This window comes from Grammomys surdaster, unplaced genomic scaffold, assembly GCF_004785775.1.
Source record: "Grammomys surdaster isolate TR1022 unplaced genomic scaffold, NIH_TR_1.0 129, whole genome shotgun sequence".
Classification (NCBI taxonomy): domain Eukaryota; kingdom Metazoa; phylum Chordata; class Mammalia; order Rodentia; family Muridae; genus Grammomys; species Grammomys surdaster.
Window position 1 is genome coordinate 4,992,763 of NW_021604587.1, and position 19,733 is coordinate 5,012,495.

The 19,733-nt window shown below is 47.3% G+C and overlaps 1 protein-coding gene across 3 annotated transcripts in view; it reads left to right on the top strand.

Annotated features, from left to right (window-relative positions):
• Positions 1 to 19,733, top strand: part of Rrbp1 (ribosome binding protein 1) — a 66,731-nt gene that overhangs the window by 27,184 nt on the left and 19,814 nt on the right. For 2 of the 3 annotated variants that reach the window (XM_028757241.1, XM_028757245.1), the window contains exons 2-5: positions 1 to 1,171; positions 14,479 to 14,627; positions 15,531 to 15,653; positions 19,399 to 19,551. The exon at positions 1 to 1,171 is cut by the window's left edge and continues 801 nt beyond it. In XM_028757241.1, the coding sequence (XP_028613074.1) occupies positions 1 to 1,171; positions 14,479 to 14,627; positions 15,531 to 15,653; positions 19,399 to 19,551 (1,596 nt within the window). Of the gene's footprint in view, positions 1,172 to 3,083; positions 3,400 to 14,478; positions 14,628 to 15,530; positions 15,654 to 19,398; positions 19,552 to 19,733 lie in introns of those variants that run through there. The other variant, XM_028757247.1, reaches the window with a different exon arrangement.

The following is a 19,733-nucleotide window of genomic DNA, read 5'->3' on the forward strand; positions in this document are numbered from 1 at the left end:
CAGGCCAAGAAGGGGGAAGGGGTCCAGAACCAGGCCAAGAAGGGGGAGGGGGCCCAGAACCAACCTAAGAAGGGAGAGGGGGCCCAGAACCAGGCCAAGAAGGGGGAAGGGGCCCAGAACCAGGCCAAGAAGGGAGAGGGGCCGCAGAACCAGGCCAAGAAAGGAGAGGGGGCTCAGAACCAGGCCAAGAAGGGGGAAGGGGGTCAGAACCAGGCCAAGAAGGGAGAGGGGGCTCAGAACCAGGCCAAGAAGGGGGAGGGGGCTCAGAACCAAGCTAAGAAGGGGGTAGAAGGGGCCCAAAATCAGGCCAAGAAAGGGGAAGCAAACCAAAACCAGGCCAAGAAGGGTGAGGGAGGCCAGAACCAAACCAAGAAGGGGGAAGGACCCCAGAACCAAGGCAAGGCAACTCAAAAACAGGACAAAAAAATAGAAGGAGCTCAGAATCAAGGCAAGAAGCCAGAGGGAACCCCAAACCAAGGCAAGAAGGGAGAGGGGGCCCAGAACCAGGGCAAGAAAGGAGAGGGGGCCCAGAACCAAGGCAAGAAGGGAGAGGGGGCCCAGAACCAGGGCAAGAAGGGAGAGGGGGCCCAGAACCAGGGCAAGAAAGGAGAGGGGGCCCAGAACCAGGACAAGAAGATGGAGGCGGCCCAGAACCAGGGTAAAAAGGTGGAAGGGGCCCAGAATCAGATGAAGAAAGGGGAAGGGGCCCAAAACCAGGGCAAGAAAGGGGAGGGGCCTCAAAACCAGGGCAAAAAGGCAGAGGGGGTTCAAAGTCAGGGCAAGAAAGGGGAAGGGACCCAGAATCAGAGCAAAAAGGGGGATGGAAATCCCAACCAAGGCAAGAAGGGGGAGGGAGCTCCCAACCAGAACAAAAAGACAGATACAGTTCCCAGTCAGAGCACAAAGACAGAGGGTGTCTCAAACCAGGTGAAAAAGTCAGAGGGGTCCCCTAATCAGGGAAAAAAGGCAGAGGGAGCCCCAAACCAAGGCAAAAAGGGAGAAGGATCCCCCAATCAGGCCAAAAAAGTGGATGTAGCTGCCAGTCAGGGTAAAAAGTCAGAGATGGCTCCTGCCCAGGGTAAAAATGCAAGCATGGTCCAAAGCCAGGAGGCACCAAAGCAAGAGGCACCAGCAAAGAAGAAGTCTGGTTCAAAGAAAAAAGGAGAGCCTGGTGAGTGCCCGTCTGCTCTATGAGCTTGAGGGAACACTACTCTCTGTGATGGATGGGTTTCCTTAGTGTTCTGGTGTTTGACTTTTGTCTTTTCACCCCAGATACTGATGATAGACTAGAGAAATGATTGCACCAAGTCTGTCTTGAACTGTTGAGCATTTGGGGTTTTATATAGGAGCAGGGCTGAGAGTTTACTCATAGGAACTTGCATGTGTCAAAGGCAGCTGTATCCCCACCAAGAAGCACACTCCGGTGATTGTACTGGTTATGTAGCCTTGAGGAAGGGCCTGTGAGACTTGGGCTTTCTGAGTTTTATGAGCCTCCATTCTCTCCAGGTGGGAATGCTTCGTTTTGGAGGATGTTTGTAGGATGTAGTTACATAACATGGTGCCATCTGTGTTGGTCAGCTGCTACTATATAGTAAAGCTGTATAATAAGTATCCCAGATTCTGTTGTCTTACAACAGCAGTTCTCTGTCTTTGCTTCCTGTCTTTATGATTGGCTAAGGTTGGCTGATTTAGATCCTATCTGCTGAGAGGGTCTGCCTCATGCTGTGCCTTAACTGGGTTGGCTCAGGGCTGTTGGCATGTGTGAGTCTGTGTCTCTCCAGGGCAGAGGGCTCCTCAGAGTAGTAGCAGAGGCATAAGTCATTTTAATCAGTCACATTCAAGCTACATCTCATTCTTCAGGGCAAGTCATGTGAATGACCCAGACAAGGTGGGGACACTGAAGCACTCACTGTGTCTCCAGTGAGGGCTGCACAGTGAGGTGGGAAGAACAGTCTAGGCAGGGTAGTCTTGTCAGTCTGTTCTGTGTTCATACTTTACCTAAAATCAGCTTTGTTCTTTTAGTGTTTTTAAGAAATAATGTTTTCTCCATATTGCCCCATCCCTTCTTCCTTAGTTATTTAACCAAGCACTATGGAACTTAATGCAGATTCTATATTATATAGATAGAAAGTAGATAGATAATACCGAACACTGATTTGCTTTGGTGTTTTTAGTGGGTGATAACTATACAGATTCAATCAGGGGGTCAGAAAGTAGTTGAATTTGTGTGAGTGGTGAAAAGCGCTTTGGCACACTCTAACAGGATTTTGAGGTATTCTCCCAGGTCTCCCGAGGAAACTGAACTGTAGCACACAGGTGCTTAGTGGACTTGATGTCCCCAGGCTGTCTGGGGACCCTGCATCTGCTTACCCAGGCACAACACAGCTTCCAATGTCAGTGGTGAAGGATGTTAAGACTCCACAGAGACGAGATGTATAGAGATGGCACAATGTTGACTCTAAGTTGAGAAAAGTAGGCTACCAAATTCTTGAAACAATGTGATAATGAAAGAAGACAAAGTCATTAAATATGAGATAACACAACAAAAACAACTTTAAAAACCAGGCTTTCTTCATATTTCAGGGGACCCTCTTCCTCCCCTTCCCTGTGAATTCCAGAATCTGTACATATTGAAGCCTTGTAAATGACATCCTGTTTGCATATAAGTAACTCCCAGAGCCCCATATACTTCATTTTCCTTAAAAAAAAAACGTTTCTTACCCCCCCCCCATAGTGCTGGGGATCAAACCCAGGGCTCTTATGTGGTTAGGGAGGTTTTGTGCCAGTGAGCTCCATTTGTAGCCTGCTCCGTATACTTTAAGTCACCTAGTACAAGGCAGATGCTGTGTAAGTAGTTGTTATGTTGTGCTGTTTAAGGAATGGTTTCAAAGAAAAGATCTGCATATGCTTCATAGAGACACGATTGTTTTTGGTGGGGTTTTTTTTGTTTATTTGCTTTATTTTTGTTTTTTGAATGTTTTTGATCCCAGGTTGGTTGGATCTGGATGGGTACCTGTGGAGGCAAAGTGCTGGCTGTCCCACAGCTAGAGTCCAGTTGTTCTTTGACTTTTTTTTTTATGCAGTGTGCTGATATTTTATTCTTCAAAAGTTGGAAGCAACCCCGAAGAAGGCATTGGCTCTGTGGCTGTGGCAGCGCCCCCTGACGTTGGAAACACCTGTGTGGAAGGCCTTCGATATCATTCTCCTTGTTGCAAGGCCACATGGGACAGAAATCCTAATGAGATGTTGCAGTAGATAATTTCTCATTAAAATTCTTATTTAATGGCCTTTTGAAATTACTGTAGGGGCATAAAATTGGGTCTTGATATATTTTATTAAATGCTGTATTCCTTATCCCCAAAAGAATAAAGCAATAATGATAACGTCCAAATGCTGAAACAATCCAGAAAGAGTCGTGCAGGGCAGGTGGGGGTGGGATTCCTTGTCTTGTGTTTGGGAAACTCTGGATGTAGATCATTATATCAGGCTTCTGCAGTGGATTGATTCCCATCAGTAACTCTGTTGAAATTGTACAGCAGTGCCCACTAATAGGAGCCACAGAGCTGAGATGCTTCATTGACGCCTAGGACTGTCAATGAGGTAGTATGGTCTGAGAGTCAGGTTAGAGCTCTAGCCACGGAGAAAGGACCATGCTCTTCAAGTAGCGTAAGTTCAGGACAGGTGATGGAAAGCATTCATAAACACGTGTGAGTCCTGAGATCCCACTGCCCGATTGATAAGTCTATGTAGTTAGCTACCTCTTCTACGTTTTTTTCTTTCTCAGACAGGATCTGTCACTGTAGCACAAGCTAGCCCCAAAATAATGGCCTCCCTGCCTCAGTCTGTATGAGCATGAACCATCATGCCTGGTGTTTACCACCTCTTTTTCCTGTAGAACCAGGAGAGTATATTGGTGAGGATCCGTGGTGAGCCATAGAAAACTCATGCATCCTTGAGGGTGTGTGAAGGTCTGTGAGAGTCCTTATTTTTGCTGTTCGTAACTGTTCCCGCTTAGTACCCTTAGGTAAGTGAGTCCCCACCTCACCTCTACGATGTCAAGACTCCCCTCAGCTTCCTGTTACATTCAGGATATAGGGGACTTGCTCCTGCTTGCTGTGATGTGAACAGGGTGAGCATGCTTTATGTGTGGAGGTTGTCCATTTCACTCCATGGGCAGTTTTTATGGAAGATGATGGAGATAAAGAATCATGTCTTTTCATTATGTCTTTTAGTGCAGTGGCCAGACCCTGTGTGGCATTGTCAGACCAAAGCAGGCAAGAACGTGGTCGTGAGTTACTGTTTTTATAGTTGCACTGTATACTTGGCTCTGCTCAGTGTTAGGGTTATCTGAAAATGACCCAGTCAATATAGCTCCTGATGGTTGTGGGTTATGAGGAGAGCTTGGTGTGTGCATTTATATATAGTGCTTTATCTGGTCCCTTGGGGCCTGGCTGCCCTTGGCTAGACCACCCATTTGGGTTTGCCTAATGGATTGTATCACAATCTGCTTATCTTCCAGCAAAATACATTTCCCATCCTTTCTAGTTCATGGGCTCTAAAGATATTTCTTATTCTTGTGGCCACGATTCTCTTGGTTGATGATGGCATGGGAGGGTGACCCAACACCAGCCATGGCTAAGCAGTATGATGGGGAGAGTAAAGCAGGTACTACATACATATAGTACCTGCAGTGTCTCACTGCCTGTGTGGATGGTGGTCAGCACAGGGTGGAGGCCTCACAGTGGGTTCCACATGCCCTTTTCTTCCATTATACTGGTGATTCTAAGTACAACATGTGAATATCCATCCATCCATCCATCCATCCATCCACCCATCCAAACAAACACTCAGGCCTGCTTCTCATTCATGCCTGCTCACCTGGCAACACTCTCACAGCTGCTGGACAGAGAAAAGCCCTGGGAAACTTGGGACAAAGTAGGGCACTCACCGCAGACAGTGGAGAATTCTGAATTTGGCTCTCCTGTATAAAGACCTAGGGGTGGAGGTGGGGGAGATCCAAGTACAAAGCCAGGTGTCAGTGAAGCACTTTGGATTACTGGATCACAACTCCAGTGGAAACTTGGACTCACTTTGTGTAGCATTCTCTTGAACTTCCTACATGCTTTTCTTCACTGAAGCATGAACTCTAGTAACTTTAGTTTGGGGCATGAAATCTGACAGTATAGTACTTTCCAGAGGCTCACGGAATCATCTTAGTCTGGTACATGGAGGGAATGTACTAGAATTCACCTGACTTAATATCAGACATTGCAGCTGTGAGTGTTGCCAGGTGAGCACGCATGGATGAGAAGCGGGCCTAAATGTTTTCACAAAGTTAGACCTTGTGTTCCAGCTCTCTTGGCTGGACCATGGTTGGTCCTAGCGGGCCTCCCTTTAGACACCCTGCCATTTGGCCACAAATAAGTGTGTGTCTGTCCAGAGCTGCCTGTACTCTGGGGACCACATGTGCCCAATGGAATTGTGGCAGAACTGTAGACGGGTTCTAGGCATCTGGGAGTGTAGGGCTGGGCAAATGGAATAGCCTGGGGCAATGCTGTGAGGATCTAGGAAATGCTTGAGAGGTGGGTTCCATTATTGGTATAGAGCAGGCTAGGGAAGGGAGCTCCTCCCACAAATGCAGGAGACCTAGACTTGAGCAGGGTATGAGGAGGGCCCTTGGCACCATGAGTTTTTAACAACTGTCTAGGAAGAAATTAGGGTTGAAAGATGTGCTTTCCACTAAGAGCCACTGGTCTCCCTGGCCACTTAAATTTATTTAAATCAGACCAAAGTAAGTCCAGACTTCTTTGATCATACTTAGTGCCCCTTAAAGCCCTATCAGTAGTCACATGTTGCCAGTGGCTGCCCTTTAGAACAGTGGAGAGATCAAACACCATCAGAAAGTCCTCTTGGACACCCCTGCTCTGAGCAGCAGCCATTTGGAGGGAGGTGGCCTTTTGAGTCACCTTGCAAGTATCCCTCTGAAGAAGACCTGGCTTGTAACCATGTGTTGGTATCATACACAGTTACTCCTCTGCTTGGTTCTAGTTGTCACTGTCTCTCATACAGCAAGGTACTAAGGACATCACAGTGCAGAAGCAGTCCAGGATGCTACTGGGGTTGCATCACAGGCTCACTCTGTCCCTGGCTGGTGCAAGGGCTTTGAAGACAGGTACCACAGAGGAGATGTGGGGGGTGTGGAGACTGGCCAGGGCACGTTTCTGCAGGGCAGCTGGAGCTCTCTCAGAGACTGATTGGGGCCACGCCATACATTTTTACTGTTTGTCTGTGGCAGTGTTTGACAATGAACACCTGATTTCTACTCTTAAAAAAATGTATTATTACATAAAAGTATCTTTTCCAGCAAACACTTTAAATAGTAGAGAAGTATAAATAGGGTAGAAATCTAAAGTCTTTCTTGCTATTCTGTCCCTGTCACCATTCACTTCTGGGGAACTCTGGAACACTGCTCTCACATGCAAGCAGTGGTAATACCCAGTTAGAAACTGTTGTTTGCTTTCCAGTGTATTGGTGACATCTTTCCACATCGTGCTTGCAGAGCTACCACATTTGGCTGTGTAACATTCCATGGTGTGAATGTATCATGATTTATTTAAATGACACTTAAGTAGTGTGCAGGCTTTTTTGGGTGCTAAAATTAATGCTGCAGTGATGTACATATATTGCTGTATGTCTCCTAAAGTAAATTCCTAGGTCTTTAATTACAAATCAAAAGGTAGGTACATTTTTCATTTAAGAAGACTGTTCCCTTGATCTCCAAAAACAGTTGGTGGTTTACAGAGGCCTGCTTGATTGTGTCAGAGCTAACCTGCTCATGTGCTTCTACTGTTGAGCTGAATGTTACAAGCTCTTGTGTGGAAGGAGGAGAAAACACTGGCCTGTGAAGTGAAAAGCAGGGATTCTTTTCTGAATGTTTAGGGACTGGGAATTGGTACAATCCTTGAGAAGTGAAAACTCCCCTGAACTAAAGTGTTTGGAGTACCACTGCTGTCCCATGGGTAGTCTAGCAACTGCCCAGGATCCTTTAGGATGCTCAGGAAGCATGTGTTTGTGGTGGTGGTCTTTAAAATCTATTTTTATCCTCGGATTTAATCTTCTTTCTTAGTTATGTTCACCTGCTTCCCACCCTGAGCTGAGGGCTGCTCTGATTACTTGGAATGGCCTCTTGGTGGTGTGCTGTCAGGAGATCTGCACTGGAAATGACGTTGGTTAGATGCTGTGTGGGTCTGGATATGGGAAATACACTGTAGTTCCCTGGCCTGCAGATAGAGTGAGCTCTAGACTGAGGCAGCTGTTAACTGGAGTGAGGCCTGTTTCCTGCTTAGAGGAAGAGGAGTTGAAGTTGAGACCAGGGTCTGATGAGGACTCTGCTAGAGAGCCCGTGACCTCCTTACTTAGTGGGACAGGGGCTCTGGTATGTTTATTATACTCTGTGGTTGGCTTTTTGAAGAATTCTCTCTCCTTTCCCAGCTGGTAGGCTGGTATTATTCTGGGGCTAGGTGACCATGATGTCATGGCCAGGAGAATCCCACCACCCTCCAAAATGTAGGCTTTTTATGAGTCTCTCATGGTCTACGTGGGAGAAAGGACACCACTGGGAGGTAGGATTGTGGGTACTTTTTTGTATCTTTCATTTACCCTTTTACATTTTTCTAGCTTTTCTATTTGTATTAGTATTTTTTTTAAACTGGAAAAGAAACAGAAACTCCATTATGGAGCTCCAGTCTGTGTTCCTGGAGCATCTCTGGCGGCGGAAACCTTGTTAGTCCTTTCGGGGAGTTAGAAGTTCTCAGGCCTCCCACAAGATGCCAGTGCCCACCCAGGCCCTGGCACCTGGTACCTGGTAAGTGCTTGTAAGCTGAGGTAAGATGAATGTCAAAGATGCTTCTGTGCCCAGAAGCTAGGGGTGTCTTGTGGGTGCTGGTGGAGGTATCTGAGCTCTTGTGTGCAGCTTTGCAGGGACACTATTCTACCTGCAAAGTGGATAGACATGTGTAATAGGAAATGCAGTGTAAAAAGATCTGTAACTTGACAGGGGCATGAGACAGATAAAGAAGGGTTATCAGAGCTTCCAGGAAAACTTACTCAGGGTGTGCAGAGCAGAACAGAGCTCTTTCTTTAAAACTATTGGCTAGGCTGCAGTTGCTCCCTCCCTCTTCCACCCTTCCCCTGTTAGCCCATGCTTCAGGTGCCTTATACAGTGTGCCAACCATCCTGTGTAGCCAGGCTGTCCAGGTGCTTAGTGTTTCCTTTCCTGCATTTATGCTGCTCACAGCCAGAGCTTAGACTTGGCAGAAGTCATGTGGCCAGCAGATGGCAGTACAAGTCTCCACAGCAGTGCTCCTAGGACACCCACCCCGCATCCTCCATACAGTTAACTCTTAACCCTTTTTTTCAGGCTGAAGCCACCAGGTGTGCACTCAGAACAAGCCTTGGTAACCTTTGTTCTTTGACATTTGTGTCAGGGTTTGAATCTCTAAACAAAACCCAAGTCCCCATTTTCTCACCCTCTCCCCACTTCTGCTCTGTCCCTCTCTTCCTTTCTACCTCCATAAAGAATGTAAGAGATTCCCCCAGGGAAGCAAGTTAAGTATCACCGTGAGCTGCTAGCTGACATTCTTCTGGAAATCTCCGTTCAGTGACTGGTCTTCAATTATTATCCAGGCCTCTGTGGCCAAGCCCATGATAAAGCCATGGTCTTTCTCTGTAGGCACTAAGGAAAACCTTGACTGCGGATGAAACTACCCTCATAGGTCTTCAGCCACTCTGCCTGAAAGCCCAAGCAGGGAGTTTGCTCAGGGCCCTCCCATAGTTGTCTTCACAACTACTGTGATGTGTACATTTTTTTTTTCAGGTATAAAATTGTTTCTGTTGAAGTCTAGAGAAAAGAAAAATTAGTGTAAAGAGCACAAGAGTGAATTAGTCTGTAGGGTACCATTTAACACACATATCTTTCCAGCTTGGCTGTAGATTCTTCTTTCCTCCATCAAAGGGGAAAGCCTTAATAAACTCTTCTCCACAGCTTCTGTGCTTGGTGCCAGGACACTGGGAACCCCAGATGTGTTCGTGACCATTTAGGGCTCAAGTGTAGCTGTTCATCATTGGCTTGTATGCTTCTGGGAAGGGCTGCCTGATCTGGGAGTGAATTCTCTACTTAACATGCTGCACAGGGCCTGTCTTGGCTGTGGATGGAAGAGCAGTAAGTCGGGGTGGGAGAAGCCAGCGTGTATTGTCATTTCTTAGAGGGCCTTGTACTTTCCTGTAGATTCTTGGCCACCATTGTATGGTTGGGGAGAGGCTGTGGTGACGTTAGACCTCGCCTTTGGTTGGTCCCTGGATCTTTGGTTGTAAATGTAGGTGATCACACGGAACTGGGATCCCAGGAGGCTTAGAGGCCTGGGGCCTGACTGCTTTTATAGCTCAGTTTGGCTGAGGTAGTTGAGGTGGACCGGCCATGGAATCTGCTTAAAGTTGGGATATGACTTCTTTCCTGTAGGTATGCTGTGCTAGGAACTCTCAGCATCCGTGTCATTAGCTGTGGAGGTCCAGAGGTCTGTGTATTTGAGGGAAAGGCCTTCAGAGTGGGTTTTGGACAGTCCCTAAGAAAATGAATGTCCTTGCCATGAATCCTCATTAGTTCCCACCCGTGCTTCTGTCAGGCCCCACTGTGAGGTGTCCCTGGTTATCATTTGGGCTTCTCACGCTTAGTCGCCTGAAGACTCTTAGACTTGAGCTCTGGCTTCGACTCTTTCCAGAGTTGCCTTCTTCAAGCTTTGTCTCTCTTGGCATCCCAATGTTCCCTTTTAGTCATTGCACTTTGTCTGGGAGTAAAATCCAGATCTCTGGGGCCTGTGAAATCTGGTACCTATTCCAGCCTTACCTCCCTCTACTCCTGGGAATCCACCTGGGTCCTGCAGACTTTGGTGCTTTCTGGGCTGCTCCCCCTCCTTCAGACCTCTTACTGCCTCTTTACCTAGTAGTGGCTGACAAAGCACCTGTGCTCCAGCCTCTGCTTCCATTGTATCTGCATTCTCTAGGTCCCAGCATGTTGCTTTGTTGCATGACCACCCTGTGCCTGCTGTGTTGCATAGCTCTGGTCTTCCTTTCTACTCACCTCTCCAAGCCTAGCATTCTGCAGACTTCTCAGGGATACAGTGCACACACTGTTTAGAAACAAGGAAACAAGCTGGGTCTGTCTGTCCTGGGTAGGGCTGTTTGGGAACCTACAGTAATACTCTCACCTCCATTTAGCCTCTAGCTGTCTGTAAGTACTCACAGGGCAAGTCCTGGAGTGGGCTGATGCGCTGCCTGCTGGTAGAAGAAGTAGAGCATAGCTGGACAGTGGAGGGGTGGCTGCTAAGTCTCAGGATCCCCTTATGTTAACATCATCGTCTTATTGCTGAGGCTGTTCACTGGGGAGGTGGTGGTTATGCAGCCAAAAAGCAAATTTTCCTGCAGGAGCCCACAGTTGACAGAGAAGAGAGTCCTAAGTACCTCTTTACAAGTTTCATTTTCCTAGGTGGTAACATATTTCTGTAGCACACTGATTGCATCATAGTTTTGAAGTCTGGGCATTAAGCACACTGGTTAACTACATTCAGGCTTCTTGTCGGTGGAAGTATATTGTCTTCCCTCAAGCTCTTGTGCCTTATTATGAGTAAGGTGTCATGAATAATGACAATCTGCCCTTCTGAGTCTCTACGTCAGTCTTGGCCTCAGAGAGGCCGTTCTTAGAGCCTCACCCTTGTCCAAGTTCTCCCACTATTAAGCTGGGAGGGGACAGGGGTTTGGCTGTCCAAAGAGTGGGTCTTAGTGTTTTGGCCTCCAAGTTGGCCCTGAAGAGTTAGTCTTCAGTGCTTTTCCCCGTGCCTCATTCCAAGCACAAATTAAGTTAATCTTTGCAGCCAGGCCATGAGGAAGGAACAGTTATGACTGACTTTACAGACAAGGAAACTAAGGCAGAAGGTGGTTAAGCCAGTTGTCCAAGGACACAATTGAAAGGAGCTGAGTTGCTGAGCAGTGGTGGTGCACGCCTTTAATCCCAGCACTTGGGAGGCAGAGGCAGGCGGATTTCTGAGTTCGAGGCCAGCCTGGTCTATAGAGTGAGTTCCAGGACAGCCAAAACTACACAGAGAAACCCTGTCTCGAAAAACCAAAAAAAAGGAAGGAAGGAAGGAAGGAAGGAAGGAAGGAAGGAAGGAAGGAAGGAAGGAGCTGAGTTGGAAATTGACGTTTTTAGCCTAGGCCATTTGACACCATAAGATGTTGTGCTGTAACTGAAGGCCAGAGGTGACCCATAGACTGGCCCTGGCCCAGAGATACATTTGTTTAGCCCCTGTCTGTCTCTATCTACCTACCTTCCTACCTACGTACTGCCAGCACTACAGGTCCAGTCTCTTAGTCTGCAGCTGTAAAGTTTCTGGACTAATTTCCCTTGTAAGTTGTTATTCCTCAGGTCCCCAGAGGCCCTTCCAGAGAGTCTTTGTAGTGTGCCGAATTCCTGAGTGGCCTAGTAGTCCACGGAGGATTGTGTGGCTGTGTCCCCACATCTGGTTGATCCCATCTTGTAGCTGCTCTTTGCTGTCCATCTGCCTCACTCCTCTCTAGACCAGACGCATCAACCAGTGTGAGCCAGACCCAGGCTGCCAGGCAGCCGTACAGGGAGCTGACCTCTTCTCCCTAACCCCTTGCTCTTTTTAAGGCTCATGGCTAATGGGTTAAATATGGAGTCTTTGGTAGATTCATTTTAATGCCTTAAGATTTCACAGTACCAAGAATTATGAGAATCTTCAAGCATTTGCTAGAGAGATGAGTGGGATGCTGGGCATGTGCTAGGCTCCTGTGGGCGTGCTGTTTGGATGGGAGTCACCCAGGGCCTCTTTTTCCCTTTCTGTTCGTTTTATTGCCTCTGATTCAGAGACAATACTCCTTATTTATCTATTTATTTGCTTAAGAGAGTCTATGAAAAATGTTTTGTGAAATAGTTATAAGAGAATATGTATGGAGAAGGTAATAGAAGTTGTGTGGGTAGAAAGCAGGATATACACTATTTTACTTACGTTGCTTTGGATTGTATCATTTGTTACAACTGTTTATTTTTTTAAGATTTATTTATTTATACTGTTTAGACTCAACATAAGAGGGAACTTCTAGACAGTGCTGGAAGCATCTTGAAGAATCCCATAGCTAGTGTTTGTACCCAAGATGATATTCAGTAGCAAGGCATCTTTCAGCAGTGATAGCCAGATGTTTTCCTCCTCTGTGAGGAGTTGGGTCTCAAAGGATAGGGCCTAAAGGGCAGTGTCTTTATTTGGGCTTTTGCCCCCTCCCCCATTCTTTTTTGAGACAGGGTCTTATCTACCCCAGGCAGGCCTTAAACTCTACCTCCCAAGTACCGGAATTACAGGCACACACCAACATGCCTAACTAGAAGACTGTCCTCTGGTGGAGAATTCAAGAGAGATTAGAAAATTTAATCCCTTGAGGAATTCTTCAGGATAGGGGCTTCTAAGACTTTTGGTAAGGAGCACTTAGGAGTCTGTGGGGGCGGAAGGGCATAGAACAGCCAGTCTGAGGAGTATAGTGCGCACCACATCTGTAACTTAGTACTCCCACTTGCCACTTTAGAATAGGCCAAGAAGAAACACTTGGGATGAATTTTAACAGCGGACTTCACCCAGTTTATCCAAAAATGCATCTTCTTGATGCTCAACCAGTATATCAGGTACTATTTTATGTTCTTGTCTACACTGAGGTTTTGAAACCTCATGTAAACTTTTTGCTTGAAGCATATCACAAGTTGCAGGAGTCTCAGGGGTTGCAGGCACAAGTTCTCAGGGATGCCAGGACCGGTCTGAATCAGGAAAGGAAATGTCTCTGTAGCCTAGAGCTCCACACAGGCTTAAGAGGCCACCTTGCCTCACCTGTGTCTTTTAAACACTGGGCAATGAATATCTATTTAAGGTTGGGGGTGTGTGGGGAAACTTACAGCAAAAAATGTATTAGTAGGGGTTGCAAACATATATCAATGAAATTAAGAAATGGGGTCCCCACACATACTCTCCCATTTTCTTGGCTACAAGCTCTTAGGCCTTTAAGACTAGTGTGGTTATTTTTAAATCTACTGCACTTTCCCAAGGTAAGAAGTTATAAAATAAGGTGCTCATAGCAACCAGGCCGCCCACATCCCACCTTCCCTTTATTATGATAGCACACTAAGTGTTTCCACTGTAATGAAAATATTATGACTGTAAAGTAAAAACATTGTGACAAGTCAGAGAATCCAGGTTGCTGTAGAAACCTTCCCCATTCCTTGTCCTCAAAAGGTAGGCTTAGCTGAGTTTTGCCATTGGGGGCTTATCTGTCTCTTTTAGTGCATTTGGCTGGCTGTTTCAATTGTGAGGCAAATTTAGATACCAGCAGAGGAATTTCCCAGGCATTTTAAGTGAGCTATCTCAGTTCACTCTTTTCTTGCCTGCAAGGCTGCATGGGTATCAGTGAGACTGGGAGTGGGGATGCTTTGTTGGTGATGGTGGTGATGGTTTTTTTTGGGGTGGGGGAGTGGGGGGCAGGTTTGAGCAAATGGTCTGTACCTAGGGAGTGAAGAGCTCACTCTGGGAGGCCTGGCCCAGCCATTTCTCTTTCAAAGCCAGTCACTACTTAAGCTCTATCTGGGGAGACAAGAGTGCTTGTCCTTGACTGTGGGGAGCAGAGTCCTGGTACTCTCCAAGCTTTTCCATGTATGTGTGGTTCTGGGGATCACTGATTCAAATGATGAGTGCCCTGGTTATTCATGGGCAGGCAGTGCCCATAAAGATGCTGGGGAAGTTAAGAGAAGGTCACTGAACCACGGAAGGGGAGATGGACCAAATAGAAAAAGAAGAAATGGAGAGAAAAAAAAACTAAGAAAAATGTGTTGTGCATAATTTTATGCAGCACCATTTTTGTTTACTTGTTTATTTACTTTATGTTGAGACATGGTCTAATACAACTCAGGGTAGCCTCAGATTCACTGTGTAGCTGAGTATGACCTTGATCATCCTGCCTTCATTTCTGAAGTGCTGAGATTACTGGCATATGCCATCACACTGGGTTTATGTAGTGCTAAGGTTTGAACCAGCCCTATCAAAAAAGCCACCTCAAATTCCTACAAAGCTTCGGTCTTGATAATTTAAAAAGAAGAAGGGAGAAAGGACAAAGGCTAGCCTTTGCCCAGCACACACTGATCCCTGAATTTTATTCCTACTACCAAAATAAAGTAAGGAGGGATGTTACTCCTAGCCTTGGCTGGGACTCTGGGGATGCAGACCCATCATTTATCAAGAAGTTAAATGTACCAGCCTGAAACTCTAGAACAGAGTTCTCCTTGTCTCTGACCAGAGCCACCTTTTGATGGACGTTGTTGTATATCCACTCGTTTGGGGGTGGAATGTAAGCCCCTGCTCCTTCCCACTTCAGGGTCCCCAGATTGCGACAGCCCTCTCTTCCTGCCCTACAAGACACTGGTCTCCACAGTTGGAAGCATGGTATTCAGTGAGGGCGAGGCCCAGCGGCTTATTGAGATCCTCTCTGAGAAGACTGGAGTCATTCAAGATACCTGGCATAAGGTAGGCCACTACAGGGCTGGTATGGTGTACCCCTTTCCCCAGGTCATCTTGCCCAGTTCTGCCTCTGCCCAGGAGCTATCTTGTCAAACTGCAGAGAATGTTCTAGAACAGTTTCCACTTCTTCCTGGAGCATTCTGCCATTGCTGCCTGTGCTTGGGCTGAATGATTGACCACTGCTTGTGTGCCCAGAGCCAGGCAGGACCTCTGTGCTGCTTGTGCTTCTGGGGTTAGAACATGGCATTTGGCCCAGCTGGGTAGGCCAACATACAAGGAAAGAAATCTGGACATGCTACTCCTTATGCTACCAGGGCAAGATCAAAGACTGAGTCCCACTCCCTAGTGACCCTGGCCAGTGACCTGTTCTAGGAAGTGCAGTATGTGTGGGTTTTTTTCCTTAGCTAGTTGGGTTAATAGTAATTTTGCTGATGAGTTCAGTGACTGGAGGTGTTGGGGGGATACTCCATTCCTGGCTGTCACTAGGGAATGCCATGCTCTATATGGTCTCAGTGCTGCTGAGAGCTCCTCAGCAAGTAAGCACTGGGGATGTTCCCTGGGCATTAGTGTCAGAGGGTCAGGGTGACTATTATCCCATCTTGTCTCAGACCATGACCTTAGAGTGCAGGTTTCCTGTCCTAGCTCCCACACTGCAGCCAGTGGCCTCCGGTCTGCATTTTCTCACTTTAAGACTAGGAATATCATGGCTATAAAAACTACCCCAAACATCTGTATGTACAGGGTCTGGGAGTTCCCAAAGACTGGGTGGCTTAACAGGACTATTTGCTTATGGTGTCTAGGGTCAGAAGCACATGCTACCTGCTATGCTTTTGTTTATTGCCAGAGTAGGGGGACTATATATATTCTTCTGTTTCCCTGTAATACATATGGCTTTGTCAACATTTCTAGGCCACTCAGAAGGGTGACCCTGTAGCAATTCTGAAACGCCAACTAGAAGAGAAAGAAAAGCTGCTGGCCACAGAGCAAGAGGATGCGGCTGTCGCCAAGAGCAAACTAAGGGAACTCAACAAGGTACAGCCTAAGCTCAGAAGCAGGGCAGCCCCTCCTCTCCATTCCCTGAAGATCCCCTTGCCCCAGGGCCACAGCTGCCCTTTGGCTCTAAGGACAGACTCAAGGCTGGCTCTGAGACAGACAGCTTCAGCCAGGGCTTATCTGCCTAGCATATGGCTCTTTCCAAGCCAGTTTTGACTGAAGTTTATCTGCTGCCTAAAGAGGTGACGTGTGGTATTGGGAGGGTTCTTCCCCTGTGGTTCAAGAATGCATGCAGTTTAGCAGAGACTAGGATCTCAGACTGGTGGTTCCCAGGGTACCAGGGTCTTTTGAGTTAATGTACCTAGAAAGGAAGTACACATTTAATGCTGGTGGTTTTCATGAGAACTAGGGTTAAGGTTGCTTTTCTGCCTGTGTCTGATATCAGTGGAGTGATGTGCAGGAGAGTTCTTGGCTATCTGGAGCCAGGCTGGCTGGAAGGTTTTTTTCACTCTGAATGCCAGGTGGTAGATGACCAGGGTTGCTGTGGGACTGGCTTGGAACAGTGTTCAGGATATGCCAGGTCCTCAATCATTGAAAGCCACTCACTGCTGAACCTTCTGGAGCCTCTCTCTTGTTCTCTGCTTTTGAAAAGTGAGTCCTGGTGTCCAAGTGTCCCCAGTGGACATGACGGGCAGAGTAAGGGGAGTCCTCATGGGCCTGGTATCCCCTAAATTAGAAAGCTGTCTCATCTGCAGGGTGCTGTGGGTTTGCTTTTACCAGTCCCTGCTTCCTGCCTTCTCTGTCCCAGATAGCGGACTTCAGGGAGGTGGCCTGTGTCAAGAAATATCTGACAGTACTGGGTGGTGGTGGTGCACACCTTTAATCCCAGCACTTGGGAGAGAGGCAGGTGGATTTCTAAGTTTGAAGCCAGCCTCATCTACAGAGCGAGTTCCAGGGCAGCCAGAGCTACACAGAGAAACCCTGTCTCAAAAAAATAAAGATCTGACACCATCTTAGACATAATCCTTTCCTCAGGTACTTCCCTCTGCTTATTGGAGACAGACTAGAAATGAGGCAAGTTGACCTTGTCCTTAATTCAGAGGCTGTGCTTCTGAGCCAGACAGAAAAGTTGGTTGAGGGTCAGGCTGGTGAGACCCCCAACCCTTTGAATAACACTCTGTGTTATGCTCAGGGGCAGAAAAGAAAGTCACCCTCTGGGAACTCTCCTAGTTCCTAGTTCAGTAGACTTCTGTCCTGCCTCCCAAGTTGTCCACACATGGCCTTTGCTCGAGCTGTCCTGGGTTACTAGAAATGCAGACCATCACCTGGCTTACAGCAGCGGGGTATGCTGGCCCCTCCTAACTCTGCGCACATCATGTTAGGAGTTAGGCCTAGGCTGCAGTAAGGGTGAGAGTATTTATACCATAGAACTTGGTAGAGCCCTCCCACTTCCCTGGATCAGATGACTAGCACACCTTCCTGGATCAGAGTCTGCTTTTCTGAGGAGCTATTTTTCTGTACCTTTTACCTTAGAAAGAATTTATATTGCTGTAATAAAGCACCATGACCAAAAGCAACTTGGAGAGCAAAGGGTGTGCTTCATTTTACGCTCTCAGTACACACTCCATCACTGAGGGAAGTCAGGGCAGGAACTCAAGACAGGAACTGAAGCAGAAGCCATGGGAGAAAGCTGCTTACTGGCTTGCTCAGTCTGCTTTCTTACACAACCCAGGACCACCTGCCCAGGGGCTCCTTCTTTTTAAGTGAGTCTAGATGATGTCAAATGGACCAACCGATCAAAAAATAACCTCCCCCCCCCAAAAAAAAAAAAACTAACCAGGACATAGTCTTTCTAGACAGAGAAATTAGTTTCCTACAGAAATTTGCTTATTCCCAGAGTCAAGTGCAGCAAGAGGCTACAGTAGTGTTTAGATTGCTGACAGGCTCTGTGTGGCTTGGCTAGTTAGTTGGGTCTCTTCCCTTTAATTTAGAAAGGGCTTGAGGCATGGTAGATGAGGTTGCAACCTCTGATAGAATGGGCCCTTTCCCATTCTGAAATCACGTTCACCAAGGACAGGGTGGCAAGTAGGAAGGAATGGCCCTATACTGGCCATTCAGTGGCCATGCTTGTCCCTTAGAGGTGGCTGTGTGACATTCCTAGACACATTCACTATGCCCCACCCTCCTTGGGTTGAGGAAGTAGAGTCTGTTCCTGTGTGGCTTGCAGGTCTAGAAGTCTTGACTTTTGTTACCCACTTCACCTTCCAGAGTGTGGACATTGCCTCTGATCCAAGATACGTAATGCCAGTGTCCAGCCATGGCTCTCTGTCCCCTGAGCACATCCGGTTTCCCATGAGTTCAGGAGGTCCAGTGCTGGTCTCTACTTACAGCTCTTTGATGCTCTATCACTAGCTCCTAGCCTCCAGCATCTGGCCTTCCCTTCTTCTCTGGATGGTTGCCTGCTCCCAGTATGTCCTACTCTTTCTTGCTTCCAAGGTTCTCCTGTATTTCCCTGATGGGCTGGACATTTTGTTAGTATCCCGTACGCTGTTTGGTTATTTGTTAGTATCCTGTTTGCTGTTTGGTTATTAGCCCTCAGGAATCTAATGGAGCCCTCAGATGGAGGTGATCATTATAATTGCCATAGCCCTGTATTTGGTTGCCTGCAGACTGTTGCACACACACTCTGACCTTGCTTGGTCCACCCAGCAGGCTATCTGAGCAAATGGCTACTGAGGCCCTAGGGTGGTCTGCAGTTGAGGGAGGAGTGTTTGTTGGTATTTGTATCTTCCCTTTGCAAATAGCTAAATATTTCTCATTCTGTGTACTTTTGTCTTCCTTGTGCGGACGGACCATTGTGTCCCGACAGCTGGCATATTTATGTCATCCTTGTGTTATGTATCCTGGCACCAAACCATTGAGAAATTTTATGTGAAAATGTTACTGACCATATGACAGTTCCTTTTACCTGGGTTCTCATGGGAGCCAGTGAATGCTAGACTCTTAGGTTTCATGTTTAGTCCCTTCTACATTTCCTCTATTCTTGGAGTAACACTTATATAATTGGTAAGGGTCTTCCTTAGTGATCTTTCTTGGAGTCATGCCACAAGGCCTGGTCTCGATGCACTGAGAATGTTAGTCATCTGCCAAGTCTGTGCCGTTCACGTGGAAGGTCTTAGCAGAGTTGAACCCATGACCAGTGTGAGTAGTGTCTAAAGAAGCTTATGGACTTGGGCACCCTTGGGAGCTCTACCTTAGCCATTTAAGTGTTCAGGGCCCAGGTATGGCTTTGAAGACTCTAGGACAAGGAGGGCAAAACCTTCTGGAAAACCTTTCCAGCTGTTGTCTTGCTAGGCACTTCAATCTGGGCTAGATTATTGTGTGTCCACTCCAGTGCATGAGCATGAGGCCTCGTAAGATCAGGACTCTGATCAGCTATGGAGCCCAAGGCCTTCAGACACCAGCCACACACTACTGGGTACTGAGGTGAGATGGGAGGTGGTACAGTTCCAGCCTCTATCTGGAGGTAAATCTGTGGATACCTTCTGGGCCCTACAAGTCTGTGCAAGGGCCCATTAAGCCTGGAGAATAGTGCCAGATCACAAAGGAATATGCTAGTCGAGCTACCAGTGGATGCTGGTGACAGTACTCCTCTACTAGCCTAGAGACACAGAACCAGAGTCCGCTTAGAACCTTACCTTCTGGATGCTTTTCAAGAAAGTAATGTGGCCCAGTCTCTGCCTGCTTGATGAGTCTGTTCACCCCACCTGCTGTTTCTTCTCAGGAGATGGCTTCAGAGAAGGCCAAGGCTGCGGCTGGGGAGGCCAAGGTGAAGAAGCAGCTGGTAGCCCGGGAACAGGAGATCGCAGCTGTGCAGGCACGCATGCAGGCCAGTTATCGGGACCACATGAAGGAGGTTCAACAGCTTCAGGGCAAGGTGGGCACAGGACAAGGGGCAGGCCTGAGGGAGTTAGGCCCAGAGGGTGAGGCTTGAGCTGGGACTGAAGATGTCTGCTGGGGATTGAATTTGGCTGGATGTTTCTGTATGTTTCTGGTATTCATAACCAGGAAGATACAAAGTATATTTTAAAGAGCACTTTTTCAAAAGAGCCTTGTGTG